The 18,341-nt window shown below is 39.0% G+C and overlaps 1 protein-coding gene across 3 annotated transcripts in view; it reads left to right on the top strand.

Moving 5' to 3' along the window:
- plxna2 (plexin A2) overlaps window positions 1-18,341 on the top strand; it is a 215,696-nt gene that overhangs the window by 166,935 nt on the left and 30,420 nt on the right. For all 3 annotated transcript variants that reach the window (XM_077730404.1, XM_077730327.1, XM_077730479.1), the window contains 10 exons: window positions 963-1,086; window positions 5,167-5,320; window positions 9,150-9,246; window positions 11,709-11,823; window positions 12,290-12,490; window positions 13,147-13,243; window positions 14,041-14,240; window positions 16,788-16,939; window positions 17,194-17,311; window positions 17,400-17,536. In XM_077730404.1, coding sequence (XP_077586530.1) covers window positions 963-1,086; window positions 5,167-5,320; window positions 9,150-9,246; window positions 11,709-11,823; window positions 12,290-12,490; window positions 13,147-13,243; window positions 14,041-14,240; window positions 16,788-16,939; window positions 17,194-17,311; window positions 17,400-17,536 — 1,395 coding nt within the window. The remainder of the gene's footprint in view (window positions 1-962; window positions 1,087-5,166; window positions 5,321-9,149; window positions 9,247-11,708; window positions 11,824-12,289; window positions 12,491-13,146; window positions 13,244-14,040; window positions 14,241-16,787; window positions 16,940-17,193; window positions 17,312-17,399; window positions 17,537-18,341) is intronic.

Genomic DNA, 18,341 nt, shown 5'->3' with positions numbered 1-18,341 from the left:
ATGGGCCCTAACACATATTGACACACATGCATGCCCACAGCTTGTAGCGGACAATCAGCCAGCACGGTGGACACAGGCTGACCCGCCCGAGTCCAATTAGAGCTGCTGCGACCAGACAGCACGAAAAGCAGGCCAGACACTCTGGATAAAGATAGACTGTAAGAGTGAACACATACTTTTAATAGGGAAAAACTAAAAGGTTGTGGCGGACTTTTAATGAGGGACGTGCTGGATTCTAGGGATGTCGCAAACATGTTCTTACCATTAGGAGAGAGCAGTGTGTCATTTTCACTGAGCTGCAGAGAACTACATGGTGCAAAAAGTTTCATATGAAGACATCAATTCTGACAAAACAATGGCTAGATCAAATGCTTTAAAATAGCGTGTCGTAAATGACGGGCCAATTGCTGCCAGTTTTATTTGTATTGACTTGCAGCTAGCTGGGCATCGTAGTTACTGAACTGAAGTAAACTGATTGAGAATAATATTTTGCTGTTTAAAAAACTGACTTGTCCTATATAAAAATTTTATTACCTTACAAATTTCACAGAAACACACACACACACTGCCATTAGATGCATATAAATACACACACATGTATACATACATACACACACACACATTGCCATTAGATGCAGGCACATGAATGTTTCATTCATTTTGTGTACCTCACCTCACTAAGGATTTGGGGGGTGCTGGAGTCTATCCCAACAAACTCTGGGCAGTAGCATAAAGCACCCTGAAATGGTTGCCAGCCAATCGCGGGGCTCAATAACCATTCACAGTCATATTTAAGGAACTTGCGCTTCATTTCTTGTATTTTTTTTTTTTTTTTTTTACAATTTTAAAACATTTGGACCAGATTCAAACATGAAATAAATGTCCACTTTGACATGTGTATAGAACTGCTAAATTATTGTTGTTTTTTTTACAAAAAAATACAATAACTGTCCTATTTTCAGATGCTCCCAGAGGAGCCGCTGCGATCGTGCAAATGAGCCGTATCGTTTCGCTGCTTCCCTGGACCAGTGTGTGAAGGTCAGCGTGTACCCAGACAGCATCGCGGTGTCTGAGCCGAGCTTACCAGTAAGTCTTTCCATACACAAATGGACGCAATACATGAATAATGTGAAACAACTTGGCGATTAATGTAAAAAAAAGTCATTCTCATTTCCATATCTCCTACCTACATACGAAAACAGAATCATGGTAAATGACTCCCTGGTGTTGATTGTGTGTGATGCATAAACATGAGATGCGAAGGTTCATAAGAGCTTTGTGTTGGCGTTTCGGCAGGCACACATTTGCTTGAATGGTAGAGAGCAACCATCATGAGTGCCAAGCAGTGTTTGTGTGGGAGGCTGCGTGGGTGGTAGAAGTTGCCCAAGTGCAGAATAGGACAGAGCATTTGGCCGCTAACTTGGGCAAAGATGTTCACGTGCGAATGCGGTCTTATCTTCATTGTCCTCAGAGCAACATGGCCGAAACATGACTAACCTGGAAAACACAAATAATTTATATTTAGTGACCCTTAGCTGTGTTCTAGATGAGTGTCATTGATTCATCTGATTCATTTATGTTATAATCTCAGTTAAAGTGGTACAATCTGTGGAGGTTAATAGAAATCTTGCTCTTGCTGCGGATCTCGCGCTTGTCTAGCCTTTTTGTTTCCACTTTCCAGACCATTCACCGTGCTTTTTGCTAGCCCACTTTTTCCTTCATACGCTAAAAGCCTCATTTGAATATTAGGTCCTGACATAACTTGTTACCATAAAAATCAAGCATTGCTTTTCACCAGTGCGTCGCGCTTGTAGAAGAACCATTTTTATATACTAAAAACAGGTCAAAATTTACCAAGGAAATAGATTGTCATCGTAATGACAAAGTTGGCGTGTGGAATTAAAAAAATGTGTTTAAAACGCATTATCTTAGAATAAAGCATAGAACAAACATGAAGAAAACACAGTTACGTTTGTCTCGAGTCAATAATGTTTTTGTCTTAGTTTAACATTCCTTCAAAATGTTTATCTCCAAGAGTCCACAAGAACGCACCGGCAAAATTCAACATAATCCACAGTTAACGATCTCCATGACAACACTGCCTCCTCGCTAGCAGCGATAGAAATAGAGAGGAAACAATCCAATCACCTTTATCACACCTCTTGCCAATTATGCTTCCAACATCTGAAAACCTCCCACTCCACCACAGGCAAGGCGACTAGGGGGAACAAAAAAAAACAAAAAGGCCTGATACTCAAGAGACAAGCTCACTTTGTGTAGCAGCAAGTTTTGAGTGTTTACCCGAGAAACAGACGTATCTCTCAGAATGGACGCTGATAGGCTAATTAACGTGAGAGGTTTCTCACAGAATTCCACGTTGGACAAAAGGCACTAATTATTGTGCCTGCTCTAATCAAGCATGCCGACATAATGAATGGCAAAGAATATTTGAAGGCTAGCTTTTATAAGACTAAATCAAAGTGAAGGTGGAAGTATTTGGGGTATTTTTTTTTCTTCAAAAAACAGCAAGCATGGAAATCCAGGTTTTTATTCACGATGGCACGTTATGCTGATTCCTTCCCTTTAGGATTCAACTTAAGAAGAAAAATATAAGGACGTTGGAATCAAAATTTAAGGGAAAAAAAACAATCAAACTCTCTCCGAAGAGTCAAAATATGACGATAACTGATCATTTCCTGAATGAAGTTTCTAATTTCTTACATATTGATAGATTTACCAATAAGTACTCCCAAGTTCAACTTTCAATAATGGAGGCATCTGAGATCATATCCTTTTATTCTTGCAAGAAGAGAATCCATCCACACACGCCTCCGGTCAGATGATTCTGAAGACCTCGGTGTCCCTTTTGCTAATATATTCATTGGATTTAAACAACATGCATAACAGAAGTCTAAACATTATTCAGAGTCTCATAACAATTTGTCTCAGTTCTCAAAACTATTGAATGTCTGTCGAACCCTGAGAAAGCCACGTTTCCCAAAACAAATCCACAGTTCCCAAGAGCTTGTTGTTAACCGTCTTCAGAGTTCGATGCTTCCCAAAACAATTTACCGTTCTCTTGCTGTGAACCATAGTCTCGAAAAGTCCAGGTGTGAAGGAGACGTGACCTCCAAAGGTGTTTTGGTTAACTTTGACGCGAGCACTTTTTTTGCAAGAGATGTCTTAAAATGCCTTGTATTAATGTCACATTTATAATAATGATGAACCTAACATTCCTAATAAGCAAAGCGTTGTTATATGTAATGTTTAATACACAAAATAAGGCAAAGCGTTCTTCATTGCAAGCACATATCTATAAAGATTTTATAGTACAAGCATATATATAAAATAATGATAAACCTAACACATATGCTGAAAAATGCCACTAGCAAATTAGACTTAATTTTTTCATTATGTGGTTTTAGGACAGTAGAACAGTTTAAAACTTTAAATACCATCACTTTTGGGGACTGAATCAGTATTTTAAAACTGTTGGTGTCAAGCTAATTGATGACATACCTAAAATTAGTATGTCCACTCATTAATACTCGGGTAATTTGTCCCAATCGTATGTTCCCTACTGCTTATTACTAAAATTCCATGCTCACTCACCTTACCCTGTCACACCCTCCTATGTATTATTTATTTTCCCTTCTTATCCTTTGGTATCGCCTCCTTACATGGTGTCCGTTGAGCAGAGCAGTCATATTGAGATAGCAACTTACATTAGGTAGCAAATATATTCATTCATGTTTTTTTAATCACACTTTCCTCTTTTTTTGCTTTATCTTTACACCCTAACCTGTTTCTGTCCAGCTATATTCTCTCAATATACACCACAATATAGCCAAATATAACGGTATATGTGCCACATTAAATTTGTCCCAGGCTTTAAAGACACTTAGAATTGGGATGCTCTGTATCTAAGCAGCTAAAGAGAAGAAAAAGATTTGTATGAAAATATTAAACAGGTAAGCCAAATTTGAATCCAAAAGTGGAGTCATATGTAATTGCTAGATTTGGATTCAACTATCCAAGGCCTGATTTCAATGCAAATATTGATAGTTTTTACATTTTTTCCTTACTATTTCCTAATTTTTGTGACAATGTATGCACAATCTGACTTTTTTGTAGGTTTCAGCACCCAAAAGTGTTGCAGTGTCTCTGATTAGAAAGCCCATAAATGTCACTATGTGGTTAAATGAATAGTTTATTCTATCAAACACCCAAAAACAACACATTTCTGGTATCTTCTTCTCGTTACACTACAACTTCCCAACACCTTTTCGAGATAAATAACATTGGTCAAATTTCAAATGATCTAGAATGATTCCTAAGCGATAAAACATGGGATCATCAACGTCCTTTTGATGAGGAGTACAACTCTCTGCTAATGAGGGACACCAAATCATCCACTGTCGGGACATTGTTCATCTCTTAAAAGGGCGACAGTTAAACTGCTCGGCTGCCTCGATCGTCACTGCAGCCCTTCGGTGTTTAGTTCAGAGGCAGACGGAAACAAAGAGAAACTTCAAACAATGTGGCCCAAATATAACTGCTAATGCAACAACACTACAAAATTCCACGGAGATAATTATCCAGGCTGCTGTCCCTTTTGGATGGAGAGTGCGAGTATATAACACGTGTCTGCAAAATGCATTTATAAATAAGTTTTTTTTTTTCACTAGCTGAGCATCTGAAATCTGCATCGCTAGTGTCACCATTCTCTTGAGAATAACTTCAAAGAGACACATTTCCATATGTGCATCTGTGGCTTTTTCAATATATGAACAACATACTGTATACTGTCGCCATTTGATGAGATCTAAACAGTATATATTCAAATTAGGCGCCCCGGTATCCATAGTTCGTTGGGATAGGCTCCACCCCTTATGACCTTGTATGGAAAATGAATGAATTACATTTTTATGATTTGCATGTTTGACCTGAAATATTTACAGCATAGTTTTCAGGGTGAATTTAGTTTTAACATTTGTTGATAAATCACCAAATGAAAACATGTTCAAACCATGTGAATAATGATTATGAAATGTTCTTCAAATGTATGTTGTATTTACACCACAGGAAATTTGATAACTCTTTTAGTATGTACATTGTTGTTATTTAATATATATATGTTTTTTCCAATCTCTCTTCCATTTTTAGTTACTGGTGAAGGTCAGTGATGTACCAGACCTTTCGGCAGGGATATCTTGTTCCTTCGGCAATTTGACAGAGGTGGAGGGGCAAGTGAGCGGCAACCAAATACTCTGTGTGTCCCCAACGGCCAAGGATGTCCCCCTTATCCCTTCTGACCAAGGTACAGTGGATTGGCACAAAATATGTGATGGGGGCACCGAAATAATAATCTGACACTTTTTGATTGACTGTGATCATTCCTAATTTCCTAATGTCTATCTAAAAAGGATTAATTCTAGTACATGAAAAGTGGATAGTACGCCGCATAGCCTTTCGACTGTGTAGTTTATCACCTCGCTTAGAATCAGTTCTTGCACACATTTATTATTTTTTTTAAATCATCTTCAGACCAGTGCACATCAAACTCACACTGATCCGCTATCGGCGGAGCAGTCGAAAAATGTACCTGACAAGAGGCCCAGTTACATTAGCACATGACGGAGGACAAGATTGGTACCCCCAGGTCTCGGGATGATTGTATGGCTGAGCGCATTAGGGCCTTTCGGTTTTTTTTGCGAACGCAAAGGTTCTGACATGACGGCTTCGAGATGACAGGGAACTTAATGTGGTGGATTAGCACTCTGGCACTCTTCACTCTGCCTGTGAAATATATTACCGCTACCTGGACAAAGAAACCACACTTTATTGGGCGTAGAACTATAAGGGGAATTTTGGATCTTTTTAATGCACAAAGAATAGTAAATAATTCTAAATGTTCAGATATCCAAATAGTTATTTGCCACCAAAGCTGCTGATCTTATTAAAGTCCAATATTTTAGAGTGTTATCAGCAAAGCAATGATTCAACAGTAACATACATCCTAAGAGAAGGCATAGTAAAACAATTGTCAGGTTCATTAATAATTACCTTCGTCCGTAATTATCAATAACTGCAGGAAGACATCTTATTCAATTATTGACATTTAATTAAATAGAAATGGATACAACAATGGGTAAAAGCCTCCGAAGGGGAGAGTCAGCAAGTGTCCCTTACAACTTCCGAACGTCTCCTCGAATAGACGTTTTCGTCCCATTCTTATGGTCACAAGTTACAGAGTTGTTGATCATTCCATCACGTATGAGTAAAAACAACATCTGGGACTACAATAACAATCAAAGTATTTTACTAATAACAAAAACAGGGACTAGACCTAACAACATTTAGATTAGAGTAATTATACAACCTCCTTGACCTAAGAATCATATAATATAATCATAATCATATAATCGTTACATACAGAAAAACCCGAAGTGTACGGTTACATAACGATAACAATATTCTTGTTATTGTCCGAATAGCCCTGTCCTCGTCACCAAGGGCCCACCAAATCTCAAGGACCCAGATTGGGTGGATTGTTTGTATAACCATCCTGGAACAGGCTGTCTAGGTTAAAGATGACTTGGTGTGACCTCAAGACTTTTGAAAAACAGAAAGAGAATGATTTAACAAAGTAATGAATTAATACAAAGAAAAGAAAGAGATTGATTTAATAAAGAAATGAATTAATATAACTATTATAATAATAAAACAGAATAAACCCAACAACAATACATTAAAAATGATAGATGTAAATGATTTCCCTCTAGAGGAGCACCCAAAAATATATTCTATATTCAATTGATATATTATTTTTAATATATTGTTATGCTAATATTTTTTCTAAATCTTGAAAGGTTGCGAGTGTGCTTGCGACTGGTTGTTAGGCAGCTGCGATTGGCTCCCCAATGGAAATAATGATTTTTGAAACGATTAATGAATATTTTTTTATTATTATTGTGTTTCTTTGATTATTTTACTTTTTTGTTTTTATTGTATTTTTTAAAAATGTAATTAATAATCATCAATCAGTGAACTATGATGCGACGTTTAATCTGGAATTGTTTTTAAAAATTTGACCTATGTAAAAAACTATTTTATCTTAAATTATTTCATTACAACTTCCGACTTATGTCATATTTGACCTTATTATTATTACCATTATTAGTGTCTTTTCCAATGTTACTGTGGACAAGTGTACAGAACAATGTCCATCAAGGCATGGTTACATGAGATTAGAATGGGGTTGGAGGCCACCAAGAAATTAAGATGTTGGAACGATGTTGAAATGATGGTATAAAGACCCGTGGTCAGTTCCTTAGTTGTCCACACTTTAGTTTCACTTCCATTGCTCTCCTGGAAGGCAAATTAGATTGCTGCTTGGATTAGGAGAAGATTTGGGGGTATGGATGACATTTACCTGAGGGAGAACATTCATATCAGTGGCCCGATGCTTCATTCCCCGTTGGAGTTATGGCAAACAGAGCTGTCATTTACTCGCAGGATGGAAGATTAGAAAGCCCACTGCCCTGCCTCCCTAAAATACACAGTGATTCTCACACACACATTCGACATCATCTATTATTCAAGATGTTTGGTTTCATCCCCTCTGGCCATCTCGCCTCACCAAAAACACATAGTTCTGGTCCATTAACAGCTGTTACAATTGGTAGCAATAGCTAAGTACAAAAAAAACCCAAGATGAATCCCATATCTGATTATGTAGGTTCAAGGCAATAATTTGAAATAGTGGATGTTTTGATACTATTTATTTTATACTGTTTATATACATAGGTTTTTTGTAAATGACATGGATTTTAAAACATTTGATAGTACAAAATATTAAAGATACTTGTATTTTTTATTTTATCATTGTTGTTGTTTTTTTCTCCCCAAAATACGCCAGTCCTTAGAATCAAGGAGGATAAATATTTCTGAATTCTCAAGGGGACAAGTTTGTATGAACGGCAATTTTGCAATAAAATTTGAGAGGCAAACGAATCTACACGTTTGTGTGAAATCGAAGCCTGATTCCCAACAGGTGCTGTTGAGAGAACAGGGCATTGTGGTTCACACAAGCCTCCTACACACTGAGTGTCATCTAAAATTCAGCCTGCTCTGCACAAACAAGTGCACACAACTCATCAGTCCCACACACACGTACACATGAACACATGCTGCATATATTGAGTCTATATTCTCTTGTTGATGGATGAGATGGATGAAAGGTAGTTTTACAGAAAACAAACTGCAAACCGCTTTGATTAAAAAAAAGCTAAAAATCCTTGTGTATGTTTTTACAATGTTAGAGGAAATATAATAGCTATAATAAACTTGCCACGGGCTCTCCAGCTTTGGGAGGAACCATGGGGCCAAGTTTCAAGAGAGCCGGGTGGGAGTCGTCAACCAAATGCCACCTTTTGGCCGGTTGACTCCAAAAACAGGAGAAGGTTTTTGAGTCACGTCCCATCAACTGGAGACCCCATCGACACCCTGAGATATGCTAGTCCTTGTCTCCTGGTTGGTCTGGGCACACCTTCGATTACCTGCAGAATAACATAAAGGACTGGTTCAAATGAGGGAAGCTACTGGATGAAAGAAACAATGGATATTCTCCCAAAAAAATATTCCTCAAATGCCTTTGGATGCTTTCATGTTAACAAAATTATTAACTTGTGTCATTGACAAATAATGTCTAAGCAAACTCCAGGTACAAATGATATTACTGGCAGCATAACAGACGGTGAGATGTGTATTACAGAAATTATCCCAATCTCACTCAATCCCTAGCATGAAGAATGGGGAAAACATCATTATTTGTTCTGTTCTTTGCTTTGATTTGTAATACTGTCATTGAAAATAATTATTGAGCAAAATCAGCCATTACTTTTTCATTTAGTTTGCTTTGGCAATTCTCAACTTTCGTGCTCATCAATGGTTTTTGGGGGGCTTAAGTAACAGACATCTACAGAAGTAATCAATGACTTGTTATTTTCGAATTGAATCTCACTCATCCCTCGTTCAATATTTTAGAACCTCTCTAGATTTCACTATAATTAAAAGAATGACTGGTACCTAACCTTTGTAGTAATTTACAAGGATTCTCAAGAAATCTTATTTCTACTCTCCCTCAGATTGGTCGGGTGTCGAGTTAAGACTCAATTCAAAGGAGACCGGTCGGATGGTCATTAGCACCGAAGTCAAGTTTTACAACTGCAGTGTCCATCAACTGTAAGTAACACTATCATCTCCACATTTGCTGCTGAAAAGCAGGTATGAGTCTAATTGGTTCGTGCTCTGAGGTTGACTGTCAATCACTGTGAAGTAAAGCCCTCTTCTCTCACCTCCCAACTGTGCTGAGGACAAATGGTATCAGTGGATGAATAGCCTTTTTTTGTATTTCTTTTTTATCTAGAACCCTTTTTTGAGACTCAATGATGTTTACTCAACCAAATGTACGCCATCTGCATAGAAAACTACTATATCTTTAGCAGCTCTCACTCTGGCATTGCTGTGTTACCTTCATGTAGAGCTAGCTACATGTATTCAATTGAGTGCCATTTTTGACAGAAATCTGATTGTGCGATATCTGTGCCAATGGCTCGCTTCACTTGACTGTTTTGAGTGAGCTCCAAAGCACTTGCTTACTTGGAAGTAGCACCAAAATGAGAGGCGGAGATTTGGGAGTTTCACAGCGGCCATGCTAACTGATGTGCATGAATCCAAAAGCACCCCGTCAACATGAAAAAATAATCTTCCAGGCAGTGTAGTGTCTGTCCTTTCAAATCAAAGTCATTCAATGTTTTTGTGAAGTTTAGCTACAACAGTAGTTCACTGACTCATAGCTCACCCTATTGCTTCACATATCTTTTGACTCTGTGAAAACCTCGTTTGAGTGATAAAGAAAAAGCAATTACCAGCTCTCACATCAGCTCTTTTCTTTGGCGATGAAACAAACTTCTACGCGCTTAAACACACACTCATAACGAGAAAAGGGCACGCACCGCCTCGTACACCATCCAATGCCAGCTTGTGCTCTCGCGCACACTGCGCTCTGTCTTAGCCTCAGGGAGAGTCAGCCTTATTCTTTTACATCCGTGGGCTCAGTCAGAGATCCTCCCATGCTTTTTGCTCCGATTAATATTTCACTTTAAGCGCCAGGATGAGAGCAAGCAGCAGAAGCATAGCTATAACAACAACAGTGTTATTAACCGTGCCTGAATGCACATCTTAAATGTCGTTGCAATCAATTAAAAAGCATTGCAACGAAGGAGTGTCATGTCTTACACCTTTTCCATGAGCCACACTTATGGCAGTAAGTTAATTACTTCTGAGTTTTTACAATTTAGAATTGGACCCAAACGTGTGGAAATGATAAGCCTCCAAAGTCAGACAAACTGTGGATATGTAGTTTGCTTTGTGGGCTTCTGTATTACAATCATTCTGAAAGAAAAGGCAGCCTCACAACACTCATTAAAACTAGAAGATAATGCAGTTGATGTAAGAGTGGACTCTCTGTAGTAAAACAGAATTCTCATCTTGAAAATCGGCACTAGTTATTAAAGTTTGTTGTTTCTACTTTATTCTTTTACAGCGCTTAAATAATTCTATGATGAAATTATTATTATCATCTTGTCATACATTAGATAGGAATGGATGGTTTATTGTATTTATAAAGGTGATAATATTCCCACAAAAGGGTATTTGGAAATCCATACAAATTGAAGGTCAAGTATTCTATTAATACAGACTTTTGATGTTGAATGTCTTTCAAAAAGAAAGCAATAAATTGCAATTAGTACACCTTACATTAAATTCTGTTGGCATAAATGAGATGCTCTGCAATTTCAAGGTTTTTCCCCATATAAATAGTTAGAAAGATTAACCAGGATCAACACAAACAGGCTCTGCCTGCTGCATGATAAGTACTTTTTGCTGATAACTTGGGCACTTGCATAAATACAGCCCGGCAGGTATTAGGCAGCGATGCAGTACAAGCTGGAAGGCTCGGAAGAAGAGGCACATTAAATACTGAATTTAAACTTCAGAAAACTATAATATCCAACTATTCTTTTTTCGGAACTATGCATAGTTTCCACTGATTCATTCATTTTCACTTATTTAAAGTTGCTGGTGTTGGTTTATTGTTGAGCAGTGTGTTTCAGAGAAGCAGAATCCATATCAGCTGTATCAAATATCTCATGTTTTAAGCCTTGCTTAACCTTGACCTCACACCCTTTATAAAGCCTTCTCTTGATAGTATTGTGTACTTACCCCACAACTATTGCATCTACTGCACTTGCACAACCAGCCACACAACCGCTGGTAATCTCCCACAATGCTGTGCTAATGGTAATTGCGGGCCCAAACTGTGCCAGTGTCTTATTTGTCCTCATTACTTTATGTCACCCCACTGTGTCGTCCACTCTTTTATCACGACAGCTGCTTTTAAGCAGGTTAAATATGCACCCTCAATACTTCCACACGGACCAAGTTGTACATTTTCAAAGCAGAAAAAAAATACATGCTGTGGAAAGTTGGCCTTGGTACTCCCAGGTCCAGTGCCAACCACAAGGACACAACAGCAGGTGTCCACTTAGGATCAAAACACATTTCCTCGGTAGAGTGTCAGCCAACTTTAGCAAAGCTACCGCCCCCGCCTTTTGACTCTTATGCTATGTGTGTGTGCGCAGGTGTCTATCATGTGTAAACAGTGCTTTCCGCTGCCACTGGTGCAAGTACCGCAACTTGTGCACCCATGACCCGTCCAGCTGCTCTTTCCAAGAGGGAAGGGTCAACACCTCTGAGGTTGGTGAAAAGTACACAAAAGACTCACGAGCCTATACCGTCTGACCACCCACGACGTTATGAACAAATTAATCTTAGGTCCATTCCGCATTTTGAACCAGGACAGCTGTACACCTCTGAGAAATGCAACAATACTGTAAATAAACCTGGAGTTCTTCTCATCTCTCATTCCATTTCTTCCCTTTTAGTGTCATAATAAAATCAACAAAATATAGTCCCTTCTCAAACTCACCATAACTATACTTTAGAAGCATATTTTCTCCAAAATTCAGACTGTCTTCATTGATACCAGTTATTTGCGGATAAGTCTGACTGCTAGTTGGTCCGCCACTGTTGTTACTTTGGCCTTTGATTCCCGAGTCCATTCACTGTTCATCAGCCATGATGGTGGATAGGCTTCTCTATACACGGTGTAACTATTTGCAATACTAGGTGGCACCAATGTTCTTACGTGTCCGTCCTACAGGACTGTCCACAGCTGGTACGCTCTGAGGAGATTCTGATCCCAGCGGGAGAGGTGAAACCCATCACCCTGAAAGCCAAGAACCTGCCACAGCCACAGTCTGGCCAGCGGGGCTACGAATGCGTCCTTCACATCCAAGGGGTTATCCACCGTGTCACCGCACTCCGATTCAACAGCTCCAGCGTGCAGTGCCAGAACAGCTCGGTAGGCTGGCTTCCGTCCTGTTTTTGTGCTCGTCTGTCGTTAAACCCTTTAGTATCTTTTGCAGTTTTACCATTCTAGAATGTCATGCTATTTCTGGAAAGACAAGCCACACCACCATTTATCTTTCCAAAGTCCACTGTGCCATCCTAAAATGAATTGGCCTACTTAGTGGAAGAGTAGATGTCGAGAAAATACAATCCGCTCCACAATGCCCTCAAAACATGTGGTACGGTGTATAATTCAGCATTTAAACACTACAGAAAGCTCCCCAGTCAAGCACATGCTGACCTCCATTATATTCCCATAGGCATCTCATTTATACACATTTTATGCTACACTTTTCTTGTCCTTTCTTTCTCAAAGCCACACACTTACACAGAAACACATTCACAATTGCCCAGACAGACTAGAACTCAAAGTCAATCTAAAAATAAGGGCATTCAGGCACTTCGGGACAGCATCGTTCAGTCCACAAGGGGATTCAAGTGTCCACCCAGCTGTCCTATTTCTTTTGCTTGCCCACTTAGGCAACTCTCTTATGATAAGATGATGTAACTTTGGGGTAATAATGTAATGACGTGCCAATGCATCGTTGTCTATGTAAGTTTTCCTTTTCATTTTTCCTCGTATTGAAATCTTGCAAATCTTATTTCCAGTACTTATACGAAGGGATGAAAATCAGTGAGCTGCCCGTGGATTTCTCTGTGGTGTGGAACGGCAACTTCATTATTGACAACCCAGAGAACATACAGGGTGAGTTCAGTCAATAAGTGTTTACGGTGCGGTGCGTGATCAAGCATGCTACACTTCCCTGCACCACCACGATTAGAGGCATTGGGCTTGGGTATGGTTCCATTGCTTGTGTACACGCACATGTATGGGCATTTAAACTTTTAGGCTCCTTCCTGAAGATGGTTCAGCTACACATGAGCATAAAAACTGCCGCTCCTTGATTTTCATACCAGCGCCGCTATCTAACATGATCGGATCATAGTGTAGGCAAAAATATATTAGCTCCTTGGAGATGTGTACAGTATTTATTCATCTGAATCAATGTTGGGATCAATTCAGTAAAGGCATTGTTGTTAATCTTTTGATTTTTATCTGGTTCATAACTAATTTTGATCAATCAAATGTTTTTGTGCAGCAGCTCTCTATGCACACTTCCAATATAATGCATAAGTAATACAACAACATTTCGGTATATAAATATGGATTTTTTTCTTACATTTTGTAAACATTGAGCTGTGTGGCTCTGTAGTTCAGAAATTAGAGTCACTATATAATCCAATTTGTATTTCGGTTGAGTTTCAAATGACTCACTATAGATGTAACCAGGCTCAGTTACCGAAAACACACATTTCTGTGTGTGAAGCAAATAAAAGTCCGGTTACGAATGCTGACAAGCCTCACAGAGAAATGTCCCAGTTTGCCTGTTCCCGAAATGAAACCACGCATTGCAACCCATTCATCACAATTAGAGGTTCAACCAAATTTGTGTGCACTTTGTGCGATTGAGTTTGCATCTCCGTTTTCTGTGTCCATCCTAGTGCACTTGTACAAGTGTGCAGCTCAGAGGGACAGCTGTGGTGTTTGTCTGAAGGCCGAGAGGAAGTTCCAGTGCGGCTGGTGCAGTGGCGAGGGGAAGTGCACCCTGCGTCGACACTGCCCCCCTATCACTCCCTACGCCACCCGCTGGCTGAACCTATCTAGCAAAAATGTCAAGTGCACAAACCCACGCATTACTGAGGTCAGTAAACTGCAGGTTTTATTGTTTTCATTTCAAATTCCAATGCAATGGGTTTCATCTACTCTACGGTGACCAAGGGGTTGAAAAATGAATTCCTGAAAGGCTTTTAAAACCCTCAATTACAGAAGCTTGGCACTGGAGTTTGGCTTCCAAACAGAGCAATGCTTCATTATGGATGTATTATAAAATGCCCGGTTTCAAGTGATGGGCAAATGAAGCTGTGTGAAGAGTAGAAGTTTGCATTCCCTCAATATAATCAAACCAACATCACTGCTTTCAATTCCAACAATAAATCATACAATACTTGTTTGGTAATCAGTATACAAATCCTACTCCTAAGAATTAAGTAGCCATTCACTTTAATGGGGGTTGCCAACAAACCAGTTCATTGTCATCCAACCACACACTCTTTTACCTCTATATTATTTCTTTTACCGATTGATTAATTCTCTGTACCTACAACTTGTTAATGTACAGCTAATGATTATTGGAACGTTTTGTTGAATTATAAGAAAAAGTGAAAACTCATTCTGTTTAAATACAAGACAAAAAACATGACAGTACAGCTGTAAAGCTACACATTTGTATAAGTAACACCCATATTTTCTGAGTGAATAGGGTATGCAATTGAATTGAAATTTAATGCGGCTATACAAGAATTGCTTTGCTTGCATCTGGCTATCAAGCAAAGAAAATTGTAGATGAAAAAAACATAAGTGGCTCTGCATGACTTGTTCCAGTTTTACCATAGTCGGGGGAGCATGATGTAAAAGACAGGGTGAAATAGAAAACGTTCATTCACTGTGGTGACCCCTCATGGGACAAGCCAAAAGTGTAGTAATGGTAGTAGTAGTAGTAGTAGTAGTAGTAGCAGTATTAATCAATTGGTGCACTTCTATGTTTTCAAGTAGTAACAGCATATCAAGTTTTCCATCGGAAGCAAAGTGCAGCACAAAATTGGACAACATCAAAGTACTCCTTTGCGCGGCTCAACAGAGTGAGCCTCTAAGCCCCAATGCCTTCATCAGATGTTTGCGTAGCTTTGTTCGAACTCAGCCGCTTGTCTTGTATTGCATTTTTATTACAGTCCCTGAAACAGGTGACCTATTTTTCCAATAATTGCTCTTGGATGGACAAATTGTTGAAAAAAATGGAGCTCTGCCACTATATTACCAGAGTCCAAACTGGTCCTCAAGGGCCACTGTGTTTGCCGATGTGCGTGCATACGTGTTTCAACCGATCCAGGATAGACTGTCTAGCTAACAATGTTTTTGCTGATACAAACGCCACCAGTCTGCAATCCACCGATAAAAAATCCCATTGACAAAAATGTGTCCTCTTGATTGGCTGGAATACAAATACGGCCCTTTACACATTAATATTGTTAAATATTGCATATTTTGATAGAGATAATACGTTAAAATCATCAATTATTTGCACCTCTTTAAAACAATCATCAAACTACTTGTGCCTGAATTCAATTTAGATGTGTAAAACACATTAGGCTATTTTGCAACCCGACCGCCCTGATCATGTGAGCGTTAGATTGATCAGATTACTCATTTTAATCACATTTGTGAGAGGTAAAGGTATATGGTATCCCAGATTTATTTCATCCAACGGCGACGACCTCAATCCACTATTTACTCGCTATTGTGACTCCCCTACTGCTTATATAATTGTCATTTAAGACTAATCAAATAGCTGCCGTTTTTGGCGTGGATATATTTAGACATTATGACATTCCCCAAGAGTCGAAGCCCCCCACTTTACATACACTGAATGCCCAAACAGCGCTGAAATATTTATGTGTGCTCAGACCCCTTAGGCGCTGCAGTGACACACTTACTTTCAGAGCATTTAGTGCCCACCGGATCTAGATTACAATGCTGGTGTCCCATAGGGACGCCGGAATCCCCCAATGAGTACAGGTAGGAGGGTTTTCATGCGGCGCCTTGTGGCCCTCTAAGTAGGTACAAGCGAATGTTGGTTTTCTTTTGCTCAGGCTGCACAGCAGGTGATTGCACATTGATAGTTACTCTAGCATCTCTTTTCGTCTATTGTATGCCATTGGAAGTTCTTTGATTCCATTTGAAACAGAGTTTATGTGATAAGAGTGGAATAAAAAAAAGTATTTCCCTTTAACTTTTTGAAACGAATTGCCAATGGCATTACAACAATCTCACATTCAAAAAGGAATCAAATGTATTCAACAGATAGCTAAGATACCACCATAAATACTAATAATCTCTGCCAAGATGGTTTAATGATTGTGGCTTATCTTGGTTTCATATGGTTTTGTTTCATATGGTACTCCCTAACCTGCAAAGTCACAGAATACATTTTATGTTGGTGTTGATTTGGGTAAAAATGCTGAAGCATGTTGCAAAAAAGACCCCCCAAACACACACTCAAAATGTGGCATTTAAACAAGGATATGTGCATATTTTACTGTACATCCTATGCATTTTACATTACATCAGACAGCAGGACATTCTCAAGTCCTTGCAAATGTGGACGCTAATTGTGAGCGTTTGACATCTGAAGGTGACCCCAATGGCTGGACCCCCTGAAGGAGGCACACGTGTCACCATCCATGGCACCAACCTTGGCTTGGCTTTCTCAGACGTGGTGGGCAATGTGGAGGTGGCGGGAATTAGGTGTGCGCCCGTGGAAGATGGTTACATCATTGCTGAACAGTAAGTCCCTAAGGTTATACTCTATGTAAAATTATATGATGAAATATATGGATTTGGACATCTACCTAAGGCAAAAAATGTAAGATCATCTTCGTCAAAAAGGTTCCCGACCCCTGTTCTAGTCCAATAAAATGTCTTTACCTCATTTGTATTTGGTGTATACAAATAACCTTAATCATGTAAATACTTTTTTTGACATTCTTTATGTCATATAAGTCATATTTTATGTTTTCTTTCTTTGCATTTCTTTGTAGAATTGTGTGCGAAATGGATATGGCCCCAGCAGGCAATCAGGCTGGTCCAATCCAGCTTTGTGTCGGGGAATGCCGACCTGAACTCAGAGCTAGATCAAGTCAACTTTACTCTTTTGTGGTACACATTTGAACTGTCCAGCAGTCATTTGCTCTGTGTACCTTATTTTCTTGACTTATCAGTTCATTTTTGTATATATTTTCTGTAGACACCCACCATCACTGGTGTGTCCCCCAGCAGAGGTCCAGAATCTGGAGGTACCAAAGTCACGATCATGGGAGAAAACCTTGGGGCTGGTAGCAGTGTCCGTGTTCAGTTTGGAAACCAGACGTGTGAGTTCTTTAGGTAAGTCCAACAGTCCAAATGTCATTCTGCTTGACCTTCTTTCCTTAAAGTCAAATTCCGATTAGGTTTGACATTTTAGAGCTATCACCACCATCATGCACAAAAGGAAAGTAGAAATACATTTCGAACTGATTAACTGCATTGATTTTTACTGTTAGTGGGTTTTTTGTTGCTTTTTTTTTCTTTAATTTTGAGTTTGATGCATTTAAACAAAATCCTCAGAATATCAATATGTACTAATATATAACTATAGTAGAGAGAGATCAGGATTTTTTTAAATTAAAGGTAATATATTTTTAGTTTTCAATTAAATGGGTTAGGGATGTCACCAAGACTGACTTGTGGTGCAAAAATTCTATTTGATGAGATAATGTGCTCCTATCAATAATGACTTTTTAGTAGTGGTTTTCCCTCTCTTTTATACCCGGTGTACATTTCAGCAAGAGCTACACTAAGCGACCAAAAGAATTGCATTTGTTGGATAATTATAGCTTCCACTGTGAGAAAATACTTCCTTTTTTTTACTTAAACCTTCTTTACTCACTCTTTCTTCCCCTTGCTGGATTTTCCCACTTGCCCTCCATCTCCTTTTCCATCTTCTGGGCAGCTATTTTAAGCTCCTATACTTTAGGCTGACTGCAATACAATTAAGGTTGGAGAGCCGAGTCAGATTTTAATGAGATACAGGCCTAATTACTGGCTTGTGATTCTTCACTGTATACCTGCCATGGGAGGTAGATGCTGATAATGAGCTTGGACTAGATGGGGAATAAAGTAATGAAATGAGGGTGCATATGTTGACAAA

Source organism: Stigmatopora nigra, chromosome 1, assembly GCF_051989575.1.
Source record: "Stigmatopora nigra isolate UIUO_SnigA chromosome 1, RoL_Snig_1.1, whole genome shotgun sequence".
Taxonomy (NCBI): Eukaryota; Metazoa; Chordata; class Actinopteri; order Syngnathiformes; family Syngnathidae; genus Stigmatopora; species Stigmatopora nigra.
The sequence above is the reverse complement of the archived record's forward strand: the minus strand, read 5'-3'. Positions and strand labels throughout refer to the sequence as shown.